General features: G+C 53.5%; 1 protein-coding gene across 1 annotated transcript; it reads left to right on the top strand.

Annotated features, from left to right (window-relative positions):
- Positions 1-887: 887 nt before the first annotated feature.
- Positions 888-14,958, top strand: GDF10 (growth differentiation factor 10). The gene is made up of 3 exons (XM_082719893.1): positions 888-1,763; positions 10,837-11,762; positions 13,977-14,958. The coding sequence occupies exons 1-3, from the start codon at positions 1,463-1,465 to the stop codon at positions 14,166-14,168; spliced, it is 1,419 nt and encodes a 472-aa protein (XP_082576019.1). The 5' UTR covers positions 888-1,462; the 3' UTR covers positions 14,169-14,958.
- The last annotated feature ends 276 nt before the right edge of the window (positions 14,959-15,234 follow it).

Genomic DNA, 15,234 nt, shown 5'->3' with positions numbered 1-15,234 from the left:
GTCTGATTAAACCTGTGGACCCCTTTTCAAAAGAACGCTTTTAATATACAATACGACCAAGGAAGACAATTACATTAAAATACACTTACCCAAATATTATGAAAAATAACTTTGCAACATAGCACTATATCTGCCTTTTTATTAATTCATGGAAGTCACAGGCATAGTTAATACCATTGTGGTTGGTTGCTTGCATTTCTAATATTAGGAAATGCTAAGGTTCAGTTACAGGTTATTGAAAATAAAAATGTAAATTTTCCCCATCCAAATTCGCAGGCCCCCTGAAATTCTATCCATGGACAAGAAACCGCACTGAAAGCATGATGAAGTTCAGGACCTCATGCCCCAGGGCTAAGAGGAGGAGATGTGGGCAGGGATTCACTGTACCCTCACTTTATTGTGAAACCTTGGAAAAGCTACTGCTTTCTCTTCTCCTATCCTGACGCTATGACGTTTTGAAAGGCAATTTGTAAAACCACGTCCTTTTCCAGAACAATCCTGATGACTACGTGTCCAAAGATTAATAAAGACCTTTGATGTGCTTCTTCAGCAACTGGAATCATTGTTGCTAAAACCAGAGTCAGTTAATGGACTAATTCCGAATTTTAATGTGGATCTTCTTCCAATTGCCCTGGGTTGGCTGAATTTGGAGGTTAGGATTTCTCTTTTCAGAGGCTGCCCAGAGAGGGTCTGTGTTCACCTCACTCTTGCATTTTGGATACCCTGCTCAGAGCCAGCCGGGCGCACACACATCCCCTTTCGGGTCCTCACGGGGGACCTGTCATCTTGCAACCACATAGTCATCACATGCCTTTACAGGGGCAACCCGGCAGGAGGGCCCCCCTCCCAAGGCCGCTCCAGCCCCCGCGCAACCCTGCCCAGCTGTGGCGCCAACACACAGGAACCGGCTGGGTCCTGGGTTTCTGTCTCTTCGCAGGAGAGCGGGGAGCGCGCTCGCCCACGCCAACGCCCCCCACACTCCTGGGCGCACACTCGGGCGCACACCCCTGCGCGCGCACGCCGCCACACACGGGCGCACGCACACCGCAGCCGGCCCAGGGACTACCTTGTCGGCGGCGGCCCCGCGTGGTCTGGGGCGCACAGCCGGTCCCCCCGAGGGCGCCGCCGGCCGCCCCGCCCCGCCCCGCCCCTCGAACCCGCCGAGCCGGGCGCGCTGTGGGCTGCAAAGTTTCGCGGCGCTAGTCCGCAGGGGCGTCGCGTCTGCTCGGGCTTGGCTCGGCTCCACGGGGCTCCGGACGGCCGTGACCGCTGGCCCGGGGCTCGCGCGGCTCGGACAGACCCGAGCGCTCGGCTACCACCCCGCTCCACTCCGCGCCCCGCGCGGATCTCGGCACCCAGCGCCCCTCGCGCCTTCTCGCCACAGGGTTGGTCCGCAGCCTCCCGTGCGCCCGCGCATTCTCTCCTCCTCCCCGGCTTCGACCCTTCGCCGCCGCCACCCACCATGGCCCGTAGCCCTGCTCAGACGACCCAACTGCTGCCGCTGCTGCCTCTGCTTCTGCTGCTGCTCCGGGACGCAGGCGGCAGCCACCAGGCGCCCGCCTGGTCCGCCCCGCCAGCAGCCGCTGATGGCCAGGCTGGAATCAAGGACCCCTGGCGGTCCCCGGGGGATGCCGCCACCACTCTGGGCCCTGGCGCCCAAGAAATGGTAGCTGTCCACATGCTCCGGCTTTATGAGAAATACAGTCGGAGGGGCGCGAAGCCGGGAGGGGGCAACACGGTTCGAAGCTTCCGGTCCCGGCTAGGTAAGTAGAGGGGGTCCCGGACACCCTCTCCTCTCCTCCCCCTTCCTCACTTGTTCATCTTCCCCACCACTACACTCACTTCTCTTCCTTCTTTTCATGGATTCATTCATTCATTCTTCATTCATTCATCATTCACCAAGCACTCTATGTCAGGCCCTGAGCCTCCAGTGGGGACACCAGAGTGGCAGTGACACAGAGTTCCTGCCCTTAGGGTGTTGCCAAGACTGGGAGGATGTCCCCCTTGCTGGTGTAGAATACCCCATACACAAGGCTTTAAGCACAGTGTGGAGATGGTTCTGGGCTGGGGAAGCTCATAGGACTCGGTGGTTGTATTGGCACTTGGCGCATGAGAAGGGCACAGAGTGGGGCCAGTCAGGTGGGCATAAGGCAGCTGGCATGAAAGTGCCTGACCTGGGCTCAGGCAGGGAGCGTGCAACTCTAGCTGGGGGCACTTAATGGGTTCTGGGGCTGGGCAAACAGAGTGAATGGAGAAGGGCCTTGGGTTCTGGTCTTGGGTACACACACTGAGGCCTGCAAGACACTAACATGAAATGTTTAGACCACGGGGCTTTGAGGAAGGGTCCAGAAACTTGGGCAGTGGGGGGGGGGGGGTTTGCAGTCCCCTCCCATCCTTGCTCCACCTGGGCAGATCCTTTCCCCTGTCTTCACACCTTGGATGGAGCTGGACAGAGGTCACTTACAGAGTCCTCCCTGCCCTGCTCCGAGAGCACTTCCAGCCTGCGGCCTCAGTCGTCTGCCAGCTTAGCTGGCCTACGCCTGTGGGCCCTGGGCAAGCAGAGAGGAGGTGCAGCCTGATGGCAAGGGTGGCTGGAAAACCCTGGTTACCATAGAGACCACCCATGGTCACAGAAAGCCATTCCAGAAAGTGTGGGTAGGGGTCCACAGCAGCCCTTGTGGGGGAAAAGGCCACTCATCTGGAGGGGGTGGGGAACTGTTTGTCTTGAGAGACCGATCCCTCCTGAGATGGAGAGGAGCAAGCCCAACATTGGGGCCAGACAGTCTGGGATCAGGTCGGCCACCTCTCGACTGCTAGTTGTGGGACTCAAGGTGACACCTGTTGCCTGGGAAGTTTGGCCTTGCATGATGGTGTCCTGGGGAATACCTGCCACAGAGAGACCTGTGCCCCCATCCTCCACTGAGCAGACCACTGGGTATGGTTCCTGGACTCTGTCCTCCCTGGTATTTTTTCTTCATCACATGGGGTCCATTTCCAGAGCATCATTATTAAATTAAGCCACTCAAGAATCATCTAGCATGAACATGACCTTGAGCAAATTATTAAACCTCTCTGGACTTCACTGTACTCATCAACAAAATAGGCAAGTCATGCCAGTGCCTTTCCTGTGGCCAGAGCCTAGCACTGGCCCAATTAGGTGTCCATGCATGTTGTTCCTATGGAATTACAAAGCATTTGTGTTCAGATAGGTATACACCTGACCTTGCATCCATTACTCAGTCCTCAGAGCCTTGTAGTTGAGGAAAGCAAGGTCAGCAAGGTCTGTCAGGGGTGACGGGGTGAGCATGTGCACTGAGTACATTCACTGCTGCAGCCCCCCGCCCCCCTGCCCCACCATGGAGGTGCTCGATCTTGTCTTTCTGTTTTCACAGAACAGGGGTAACACAAGTAACACTGACACATAGACGTTAACCCTGAAAAGGACCTGAGGACAGTGCTTTATATCAAACCCTCCCATTTTACAGATAAGAAAACTGAGGCTGGGTTAGGGGGCCATTCACAGCAGCAGGGGCTGGCATCTCCCATGTGCCAAGCCAATGCCATTCCCACTGCTAGCCTCCTCTTCCCACCTCCATCAGAACTCAGCCCAGGACTTAGGACACAGAGGGTACAGCAGACTATTCTCTGGGAGATCAGGAGTATTGTGGACCAGTCTGCGATTGTCTGACAAATCCAGCATGCTTATCTGGAACCACCTGGCAGCCATGGGTACAAGTCCCAGCTCTACCAGCTTTCTCTCTCTGAGTGTGGGTTTCTGTGCACACAGTGCAGAGGGGAAGGGTCAGTAGCATGAGGGGGATTTGTGCTGACGGCATAGACGCAGGCAGTTTGGTTTCTCACCTCCTTCCTTGATTCACATTATCAAGTGGTTCACACCCCACCCCCCTTAGAGATGCCTGCTTTGTGAGCCACTCCCTGGGGGCTGTGAGGAACAGTGAGCCTGGGCAGGGACTCCTCATCTTCTGGATGAGGCACCAATGTCGGGGGGGGGGGGCGGTTAGCTCCAGTCCTGGAACATTCCAGCACCATCCTGTGGCATGACAGTGGCCTTTGCAGCCTCGGTGTGCTAGGCCCTGCAGCCCTGGAGGCAGTGGAGCCAGTCGCTCGCTGGCCACCAGGCAGCATGGCTCAAGTTCAGAGTGCCGGTCGTGAGCTGGGCTGTGAGTTGGACTGCAGAGCTCCAGATGTTGAGTCTGTGACTAGGGCAAGGGGCTAAATTAGACCATGACTCAGTTGTTTTTTGTGTTTTGTGTTTTGTGTTTTTTCACTTCTAAAATGGGGCTAACAATGCTCCTTCCTTATAGGGTTTTTAAAATGAACTGAGGTATGTCAAGTGCTTAAGACAGTGCCTTGAGTGTGGGTTCAGTAATTTATTAGATGCTATTACTATTACTTTAGCCACCCCTTCCTCCCTCCCTTCCATTGCTCCCTAAAATGTGTCTTGTTCCCTATTAAGCCTACAGCAGTGGAGAGCACTTCGGAGCCTGATCCTAGGCTTAAGGTTAGACCTTCCCCTCTGTCCTAAACAAATGTGTTTAACTTTAAGCTTTTCCACTGACCTGTGTGAAATTGGGCAATTTACTTAACCTCTCTGAGTTTGATGTCTTCATCATTAAATGAGAATAATAATACATACCTATCTACCCACAATGCCAAAGGTCACATTTGTTCAGTTCCCCAAGTATTTCCTGAGCATCTCATTAGGCAGCAGGTGCTGTGAGCTCAAGAGGACATAAAGATGCACAGACCCTTGGCCTTGCCCAGAAAAGTTCACGAGCTGGGGGAAAGTCAGAAGTAAGCGGGAGAGTATGGGCGGCAGAGCTGGGGACAGTGCTGTGGGGAGGGGCTCTCGGTCTGCTTGGGACCCAAGGGAGGACACTGACCCAGCAGGGGGAGGGCTTGGGGGGAGGGGCCAGCGAAACCTCAGTGCTTGAGCTGAGCTGGAGGTGGACCCGAAGGCCCAAACAGGCCATTAAGAGTCTTGATGGGCCTGAGTTTGGCTGCAGCAGTGGGACAGTGTACGGTGTGGAAACAGTGGTGGGGGAAGAAGGGCAGGGAAGGGGAAGAGGGAGGGGAGAGAAAGAGGGAAAGAGAGATGCAGGAGGTGGTAAGAGAAGAGTATGAAATCAATTCACACTGACCTGGAAACCATAGAAAATCACCATAAAGAAAAGAAGTCATTCTTAATCACAAACCCAAATATGACCAGAGTTAATAGTTTAGTGGAATATAAATAATAAATATTGTATGTGACATAAATATATTACCATATTCTATACATTACATATTATATATGCATCCTATTTTACCTTAGTAGGATTGTATCTTCAACATGTAGGTAAAACTTGCTATATCCTAATTTACTTTTTTTTTTTTTAAAGATTTTACTTACTTATTTGTCAGAGAGAGAGAGAAACCGCACAAAGCAGGCTTCCCTCTGAGCAGGGAACCCGATGCGGGACTTGATCCCAGAACACTGGGATCATGACCTGAGCCCAAGGCTGATGCTTAACCAACTGAGGCATCCTGCTATATCCTCATTTAAAGTCACTTCTTTTTTTCCATTATTGGTCATCCTGAACTGTTTTTCATGCCTTTCAGCCATTGTAATTATTCCTATGGAAATGGCTTCCTCCTGTGGTCTTGACTTTTTCTTACTGACAAATAGAGGGTTTTTTGTATAGTAAGGATGCTGACTCTTCATCTATAATAGATGATTTCCTTGTGAAGCATGTGGGTGACATGAGTGGTGACAGGGATCTGGGGTTGCGGTGGCAGTGGAGGTAGGGCCACAGGTGAAGACAGTGGTGGAGGGACGCAGAGTTCAGGGTAGTTGTGGAGAAATAGGAGCCAAGCCAGCAGGAGCTGGGATTGGTTAGATGCAAGAAGGAGAGCCTGTGGAACTCTGGCTCCTGCTGGAGAGGTGGACGGGTGGCAATGCCTCCCATTGGGCATGAGGACAGGAAGCAAGGACGTGGTGCCCTGAGAGCAGTAGCAGCTGGTGACACCACACAGCGAGTATGCTCTGAGCATGTGTTGGGTACCAGGCACCACGGTGTGAGCTCAGCAAAGATGATCTTACAACTTTAGGACATGCCTACAAACCCTCTGCCCAGTTTACAGATGTGGAAACTGAGACCCAGAGAGGCACCATGATTTGCCTAAGGCTCCATAGCTAGTAAGTGATGTAAGCAGAATTTCCTCTGAGGCCTGCCTGAAAATAGACACTTGATACTTAGTCATTCTCTTCCCTTTTGTGCAGCACCCTTGGTGACCCATGACTCCCTTCCTCCAGCTTACATTGGTGATTGAATCTTTAGCCCCACATTTTCACTCTGGTCACCCTGATGGCTGTTTCCAGGACAGTGAGTGAAGGGACAAATCTCCACATGGCTTAGATTCTTTTCCTGTAAGACAGAGCAGATGGAGAGTCCTCGTGGCCTGAAGGTTTGCCAGGAGGGTGCCTGGAGTGACCCATGGATTGGAGCCACCTCTTCCCACTTCAGATTCCCTGCTACTCTTAGGAAGAAGACTGCATGCCCCCAGAGTGGGCCCAGTTAGGATTCTAAGATTTCTGAAAGTCCAAAGAGAGAATAGCTCATCTGATTAAAGTTAGTCCTTTCTTTCTCAGAGAGTTAGAACTCCAAAACATCCACATAATGACTTGTGTTTGCAAAATGTTTTGTACTTCACAACACCTGGTCTTTGTACATTCACTGTTAGGTAGATCACCATTTTGACCTGAGTAAACAGGGGAGCATGGCCTTGGGATCAGACACGCCCTGGCCTGCCCTTTTGCAGCTGGGTGACTTTCAGCAAATTGGATATCCTTCCTGAAGCACCATCTTTTTCCAGAGAATGAATGACCCAGCTGCTCTCCTCTTAGTGAAAATGGGAAATCAAGCATGCATACACACTTGGAGCTTGGACCTCTATAACTGGTAAACGATATTATTCCCATTTTAAAGACAAGAAAACTGAGGCTTAAGCGGAAGTCACTGGACAAAGATCCTGCTGCCCAATGTCTCCAGTTGATTTTGTATCCTTACCTCCATCTTCCAATAGAATGAGGCTTTCTGGACTTCTTTCAGAATGTGTTTGCTGAGCCTGAGGGCAGCAGGCCAGGGATTCCCCTTTGTTAACTGAAGCAGATCTAGCAAAGACTCCATGCTTCCCCTCCATTCACCACTCACTTGTAGGCACCGCCTCTCACTCAGTCTTGGGGCTAGGATCTGGGGATGCAGCTGCACACAGAGCTGGCAAAGCTCCACTCCCTTGGAGTTTGTGTTCCGTGGTGGAAGAGAAATAACAACAAAGAGATACATATCAGGATGCTGAGAAGTGACATGGAGATAAATGGAGCAGGGAACAGAGTGATGGGTTTCTCTTCGGGCCACAGGAGCCAAGGGTGCCCTTTAATACAGATGCCCTTTGAGTGGAGAGCTGAAGGCGAGGTAGCAGGCCTGGAGGAGGAGGAGTAGGACAATGGCAAAGGGAACAACCTAGGCAGAGCCCCTAGTGGGGAAGCTTTCTGTTGGAGGGACCAGAAGCCAGGGTGACTGAGGCAGAGATGGGGGTGGGGAAGGAGGAAGGCCAGGTCAAGCAGGGCCGAGGCAAGGGGTTCCATTTTACTTTCTGGGCAATGGAGGACTGTGAGCCAGGCAGTGGCCTGTGAGTGAATGCATCCAGCATTCCTGGGGCCTCACTTGGATAGTGCTCTGTAAAGCTGTGACACGACAGCAGAAGGGCATCATCACGATGGCCCATCTGTCTCATCCTTGGGCTGAGCCCCTCTGGTCAACTTTTCCAGGACCCCAGTCTGTGCAACACTGAACCCAAAGTAGGAGTTTCCTAAATGTGTAGTGAGAAAGGGAGGGAGGCTTGGAGAGAAGGGGACGAAAAAGAGAAGGAAAAGGAGAGGAGGGGGGGCGGGGAAAGGGAGGACCTTTTCTTGCTGACCACGAGACATGGCACCAGCACATTTCACAGGGAATAGGGACAGCTCTTAGGGGCTTCTCCTTTGAGGCCTGGGCTTATGCGAGCTGGAGACGTCATGCAGGTTCCTCTTCTCTCGTCACAACCCAGAGACTGCATGGCGGGCATGCAGACACAGAAAGCAGAGCCAGTCTGTGGCCCTTCACACGCTGGAGAATGCACATGACCCGTCTCCTCCTCCTTCCCACAGAGAGGGTCTCCAGGCAGCACGCTACCTCATGAGGGACAAGCTCCCTATGGCAAAAGGTGTTCAAGCCACACAGGAGAAGGACTCCTATCCTGAGTAGGATTGATCAGGCTGGGTGACCTCAAAGGTCCCTCCCCCACCGGTCTCAGAGCACACTCTCCATGGTTCTCTGGCTGAAGAGGAGCTGTATCTGCTGCCCCTCCCCCACATCCTGTGCAGGAATAACCATCAGGGAAGGCCAGTCCCCCTTCAGGCACTTCTTGCTCCTCAGGGGCAGGCCTCCCAGCACCATCCTTGGGCTACACCTGCCTCAGGCCAAAGCTGCTGTTCCTGGTATGGTGGTCACAGTCGACCTTCTTCATAGACCTTCCAGTGGGTTAGCTCATCACTGGGAGGGTGGCTGAACTGCCTTTCCACTGTGGAGGCCTATCCCTGTTGCCCCAGTCTGCCATACCCTTCCTCACCAAAGGCTGGAAGTTCCTGGGCCAGAGATGCTTGCTTCCTGCTGCAATGGGCCAGCTCTTTGGAAAGTGTCCAAAATGTCTGTCCTAGAGCCACCTAACGCATTTCCTAGCAATGAATCTGTAGCAGACAATAGACTTCAACTAGATGAAAGACAAAAAACACTATCTGCCTTGTTAGCTGGGTTACAACTCAGATAATTTGGATCACTGGAGGGATACCAAGTTGGTGGAGGGAGAGCTGGCTTGTTCTGCCGGCCTTGGTCCTTCAGATGGAAGTGGCAGAGAACCATACTTAGGAGCTCCTCCTTGGTGCCCAGCATACTACCTGTGCTATTTATTTAATCCCGCAATCAATCATGTGACACAGAGGTCCCACTATCCATCTGAGGCAGATGAGCTTGGTATGGTCCCGATGTGGCCTGGAGACGTGGTTCCTAGGGCCCTGTCTAGCTTGGAGGATGAGGAGGTTGCCCTCTTGGCGACCTTTCACCCCACCCACACATCAACCCTAGATACATGACCTCGCCTGATGGTTAGAGTCCTCTGGGATGCTGGCTAAAACACAAATCCCTTGGCCTCATTGTCCCAAACTCCCTGAATCAGCATCTCCAGGGGAGGAACGCAGAGAGCAGAATGTTTGGGAAAGCGCAGATCTGGAGCCCGAGACACCGAAGGTTGTAGCATCTGGAAAGGCCAAGATTAATCAGCCATCAAGGCCCTACGCTGCTCCTTATGTGTGGAGCACGATGAGGAGCTGCCATTCTTGTTCCATGGGTTTGCTCCGAGGGTCAGGTTAGGCAGGGTCTTTAGAGTGTCATCTGAATCTTGACTAACATTTATCAGGTCCTCCGTGGATATGCTATTTCCTTCCTTCCTCTCTTTTATGGTCCCTCAAGAGTACCTGACAGTTCCTAATCACAATAGAAGGAAACAACCTTAAAAGGAAGATTTTGATTAAAAAACAAACAAACCCCAAAACAAAAAACAAATCTCAGCTCGTTCTGTGGATGCAGGTGTCCGGGAACCAGGGCCTTTGGGCCCGGCGTCCCTGCACATATACACAGTCCTGTGCTTCGGAGCTCTGTACGTGGGGCAGCTTTACCCAGCAGTCTGTACCCGCAGACAGACACCCGGCAGCAGGAAGTAGAGCAGTGAGGGAGGCAGCTACCCTGGCAGCTCTGGTCTCCCGCCAGCCTGCAGGATCACAGCGAGGCCTGGGAACAACTCCTCCCTCCTACCCGAATCCTCCAGAGGACATGGCCATTCAGAGAACTCATGCGGCTGGAGCTCAGCGCAGCTTCCTGGGGCCACAGATGAGGGTGCTATGCCTCCTGGCCCTGGGGTACACCTGGGAGAACCAGGCTAGAAGGAAAAGGTGCTTGACAGCCCCAGGGATGTCGGGCCTGGAGCTTTCTCAAGCTGCACACGGGATATTTGAGGAATGCCAGGCCTTCTCATGACACGGGCCTCTTGAGAGCAAAGCTGGTCTTTGTAGACTTTGTCGAGTAGCCTTGTGCAACCCTGAAATTGCTCTTCCTTTGTCAAACAAGTTTGACAAGCCCTTGGGCAGACCATGTAGCAGAAGCCCAGACCACTGCGCCCTCAAGTCCAGTTTCCCCCAGAAGGCACTCGGCACATGGGGGAGTCAGGGGCGCTCGGCCTCACTCACCTCGTTTGGAAGAATGACCGCATTTAATATTTGTGAACTAGAGGGCTGGGTACATACCGTGGGTGAGGGGGCGCTCTCACAGGGCTTGCACCTGACTCAGAGCATCCCAAAAACCTGACACCACCTTCTCTCCTCCCCAGAAGCATCTGTGGCATCTGTGCATTTGTGCGTTGAGGGCGCTGAAGTGTGGGAAGAGGACGCATAGAGGTGTCTGAGCACCCCCATCCCCATCTGCTACCTTTTCCTTTTTGTAATGGGATAGTAATAAACCCCAACCCCTCTGACCTCAATTCCTCATCTGTCCCTTGAGGATCAATAAGGGCACCCTCCTCAGTTTACTGTGAGGATGACCTGAGACAGGAAGGCTTGGCTGGCCTGGAGGGGCTCCCTAAATGGACACACTTCCTCCATCCCAGCCCTGGGTGGGAGACCCCGTGAACACCGGGACGGACCTATCTAAGAAAGAACCTAACCTGTTGTGGTCTGTCCTGCCCTCACAGAAATGGTCGACCAGAAGGCTGTGTATTTCTTCAACCTGACTTCCTTGCAGGAATCAGAAATGATCCTTTCAGCCACATTCCATTTCTACTCGGAACCTCGGTGGCCCCGGGCACGAGAGGTACCCTGCAAGCAGCGGGCCAAGAACGTGTCATGCCGCCTCCTGCCCCCGGGCCTGCCCACACGCCAGCACCTGGTCTTCCGCAGCGTCTCTCAGAACACGGCCACACAGGGGCTGCTCCGTGGGGCCATGGCCCTGGAGCCCCCGCCACGGGGCCTGTGGCAGGCCAAGGACATCTCCCCTATCGTCAAGGCAGCCCGCCAGGATGGCGAGCTGCTCCTCTCTGCCCAGCTGGATTCTGGGGAGAAGGCCCCAGGGGTGTCCAGGCCAAGCCCCCATGCGCCTTACATCCTCATTTATGCTGATGACCTGGCCATCTCAGAGCCCAACAGTGTGGCAGTGACGCTGCAGAGATATGACCCCTTCCAGGCTGGAGACCCGGAGCCTGGCACAGCCCCCAACAGCTCGGCGGACCCCCGTGTGCGCCGGGCCACTCAGGCCACTGGACCCCTCCAGGACAATGAGCTGCCAGGGCTGGATGAGAGGCCGGCGCCCTCCCCCCACGCCCAGCACTACCATAGGCACGAACTGTGGCCCGGCCCCTTTAGGGCCCTGAAACCACGGCCAGGGCGCAAGGACCGAAGGAAGAAAGGCCAGGATGTGTTCATGGCCTCCTCGCGGGAGCTGGACTTCGACGAGAAGACGATGCAGAAAGCCCGGAGGAAGCAGTGGGCCGAGCCGAGGGTCTGCTCCCGCAGGTATCTGAAGGTGGACTTCGCAGACATCGGGTGGAATGAGTGGATCGTCCTGCCCAAATCCTTCGATGCCTACTACTGTGCGGGGGTGTGCGAGTTCCCCATGCCCAAGGTAGGCTGTCTGAGCAACACCGCTGCGTCCAGCCCCTTGCCTGGCTGTGCCTCCCAGCTCTGCCCCTCCTGGCAAGTCTCACTGCCTTGTGACCTATTTCCCAGCTGTGAACTGGGCATTAGAAGACCTCCCATCTCTATTCAAGGTGGGAATGGTTAGGCAGAGGTCCTCAGGAGTCAGCCTGTCAGGGGAACATAGCCCACAGATGGATGTAGTTCGGCTGGGCTTTTGAAAGGGCTGACTTACTGAGTTTTAATTTTAAATCTGAGCATGTCTTCTTTCGAAAAACAGAGAATCCATCCCCACAGGTGTGTGTTCCCACATAGCAATGGCCTTACAGACCTTGATTACATGCTGTCCAACCCCCACTCCCTACACCATAGGCAAGCCAGGCCTCTGAAGCCCCTTCCTCCTTAAGGCTCTCATTTCTGTTCCTGGCCTGGACCTCAGGGCGTTGGGGTCTGTGACCAGCAGAGTTGGCCTCCTAGCGAGGCTTCCTAGGGACTTCTTCCCACCCCCACCCACCCCTGCCTCCCACAGAGGAATGGAGACCCAGGGGGCAACTGGCTCTCACTGCACACGAGTCTGCAGGCAACACAGCATGTGGCTGTTTCATCCACCGTGCTGGCCCTGGGTTTGCAGAGTCTCCCCTTCCCTGCAGGCTGGGTTGCGGCTCTGTCCATCCATCTCCCCACGATCAGAGCTGGGTGGGCTGGCTGCCAGCTGAGGTCGGCCCTCCCCACGGAGTGCACACTTTCCTCCTGCTTAGCTCCTCTGCTGAGTTCCAGGTCATTCTTTCCCCTTCCAGAAAGGAAGTCCGTGCATAAATCCAATTTGAATGTAAATAAATCAGTCGCTGGGATTTCCAGCCGCAGACATGGGGCAGCATTAACCTGCTTGGGAATTCGGGGACTTTTCTTGCATGTGCAGGGGAGAGGAAGGGAGGTGATGGACAGAGAGGCAGGGGTGGGCTGGCAGAACCTAGCACAGGCCTGGGCAGCTGCCGGATGAGCAGTGAGCAGGTTCCAGCTGGCTGACCCGGCACTCACCTTTATCAGTCTGGCTGGCTGCCTGCCGCCTTCCCTGACAGCGGCCAGAGCCCACAACTCAGACATCCCTACCTTGCTGTCCTCCCTGCCTCTCCACGCAAGGGGCCTTTCTCATCAACACGCTACATATAAAACTTCCTTTGGTCCGCAGTGAGCTGAAACTCCCATGGCTTGGTCCTGTTTCTCTTGTTGGAAGTGCTTGAGAACAGCCTTCTCTGTGTTTGTGGCTGGGCCCCCGACTCCTCTGGGTGTGCAAGGCTGCCCGGGGAGGGAAAGAAAGCCTGCACGGCACATGCAAGCAAGGTTTCCAACTTTCTATGACTTTTGGATGCTTCCTAGCTGAGAGGTCTTGGTCAAGCTACTTAGACATTTTTTTTTTTAAGATTTTATTTATTTGACAGAGATCACAAGTAGGCAAAGAGGCAGGTAGAGAGAGAGAGAGGAAGGGAAGCAGGCTTTCCGCTGAGCAGAGAGCCCGATGCGGGGCTCGATCCCAGGACCCTGAGATCAGTACCTGAGCCGAAGGCAGAGGCTTTAACCCACTGAGCCACCGAGGTGCCCTTTCTACTTAGACATTTTAAACCTCCCCTTACTCACAGGTAAAATTAAGGCAATGCCACCCCATAGAGTGGATACTATGACAAGATGGGGTGGTGAGGTGGGGCAGCTGCTGACACCCAACAGTTAGACCCATCTGGGAAATGTGCACTCCAGCCCCCTCGTGCTGGTGCACACATGCCTGTAGGCCTTCCCCTCCAGGACTAAGAACACACTTCCACAGGAAGTGTGTCGGAACTGCTGGGACTGTGAAATGAGGGAGGCTGCTGCCTGGGCAATGTAGCTGGGCATCACCATCTGGATAGTTCCTGCCCAGGTCTAAGGGCTCCTTGGGGATGTGCGATACGCAGGTGCCCCCAAGTGGTCATTCATGTAGGGATGTGACTTCCCTCCGGGAGACCCAAGGGGCAGGAAGGCCTGAGGCTTTGGCACACCTCCCTGGGACTCAGTCTGTGGCTGACTTCAGAGGAAATCTGTGCCCCTGGAATCTTACCTTTTCTTCTAGGTGGACACATTTTCTGTGGCCTCTCTCAGGGATGTGCCGGGGGCAAAGCGGGTGGGTGAGGGCTGAGCGCCTAGGTAACTGTGTTCCTTTCCTGCCTGGCAGATTGTCCGCCCATCCAACCACGCCACCATCCAGAGCATCGTCAGGGCTGTGGGCATCGTCCCGGGCATCCCAGAGCCTTGCTGTGTTCCTGACAAGATGAACTCTCTTGGGGTCCTCTTCCTGGATGAGAACCGGAACATGGTTCTGAAGGTGTACCCTAACATGTCTGTGGAGACCTGTGCCTGTCGGTAAGACCAGCCACTCTGGGGTGGAAGGAAACCGCCCTGCCCCACTTCCAGCAGGGCAGCATCCTCAGGGCCTTCCGGGGTAAGGGCTTCATGAGGGATACAGCTGCATATGCGGGGCAGAGCTCACAGGCAACCTCACCGGGTTCCAGAAAGATTTGTCCCCCAAGGCCCATTCTGGAGTCTCTCGTTGCTGATGACTTAGCTCTCCACATGCCAGTCTGAATCCCCTGAAGGGAATTAGCCCTTGCCTGAAGGCTGCTCATGGTTCATCCCCTCTGCTCTGAAGACCCGAAAGTCAAATGTGGCCACCATGTTGGCTTTTGTGACCATCATCTCATAACCAGGGAAGAAGGCTGCAAATGTGAGGACACCTGCTCTCGTCATAAGGAATGAACCTCTGTTCAGACAGTCAGTTGAAAACACTTTGGGCCACATACTGATATGAGACGAAGCGCCTCAATAATGATATGAACTTTGAAACCCTACTACAAAAGCTTTCACACATACAGTATGCACGTATAACCCATTGTGGTTCTTTTTTCTTAATATATATTTTATTTTAAAATAAAGAGGAGGGAGTGGACACCATTCCCCACAGAGGTAATCAGGCTGGTTAAGTGTGCATTGTTTAAACCTGTTTATTGAAATAACATGTGCAGTAATATGTTGGAATACTAAAAAATAACCAAGATTTTTATATTTTTGTAAGTTATACTTTCTATACTGTAGATTGTTTATGTTATGTGTTTTTATGGAAAGCTAATAAATTGAAGGTACAGTGGTATCTTGAAAAACTGAATGTCACCCATTTCAGAATATGGATAGATCCCCACCTACAAATATGCCATCTTGGTGGCCGCCAGGCCTTGGTTAGGAGCGGAGACGCCCCTAGGACTCTCTACACCTTCTTGTCTCTATCCTAAGCTCTGGAAACCAGCTGCCCCATGCCTTCCAGCATCCCACCCGCCCACTTTGCTGCACAGATGCCATCCTGGACTCATCAAGGCAGGACAGGGCCCCAGACAGGCACAGTGGCCCCACAGAACTTCCTCACCTCCTTAGTTTCAGAG

The sequence above is a fragment of the Mustela nivalis genome, assembly GCF_964662115.1.
Source record: "Mustela nivalis genome assembly, chromosome: 2".
NCBI classification, from domain to species: Eukaryota; Metazoa; Chordata; class Mammalia; order Carnivora; family Mustelidae; genus Mustela; species Mustela nivalis.
The sequence above is the reverse complement of the archived record's forward strand: the minus strand, read 5'-3'. Positions and strand labels throughout refer to the sequence as shown.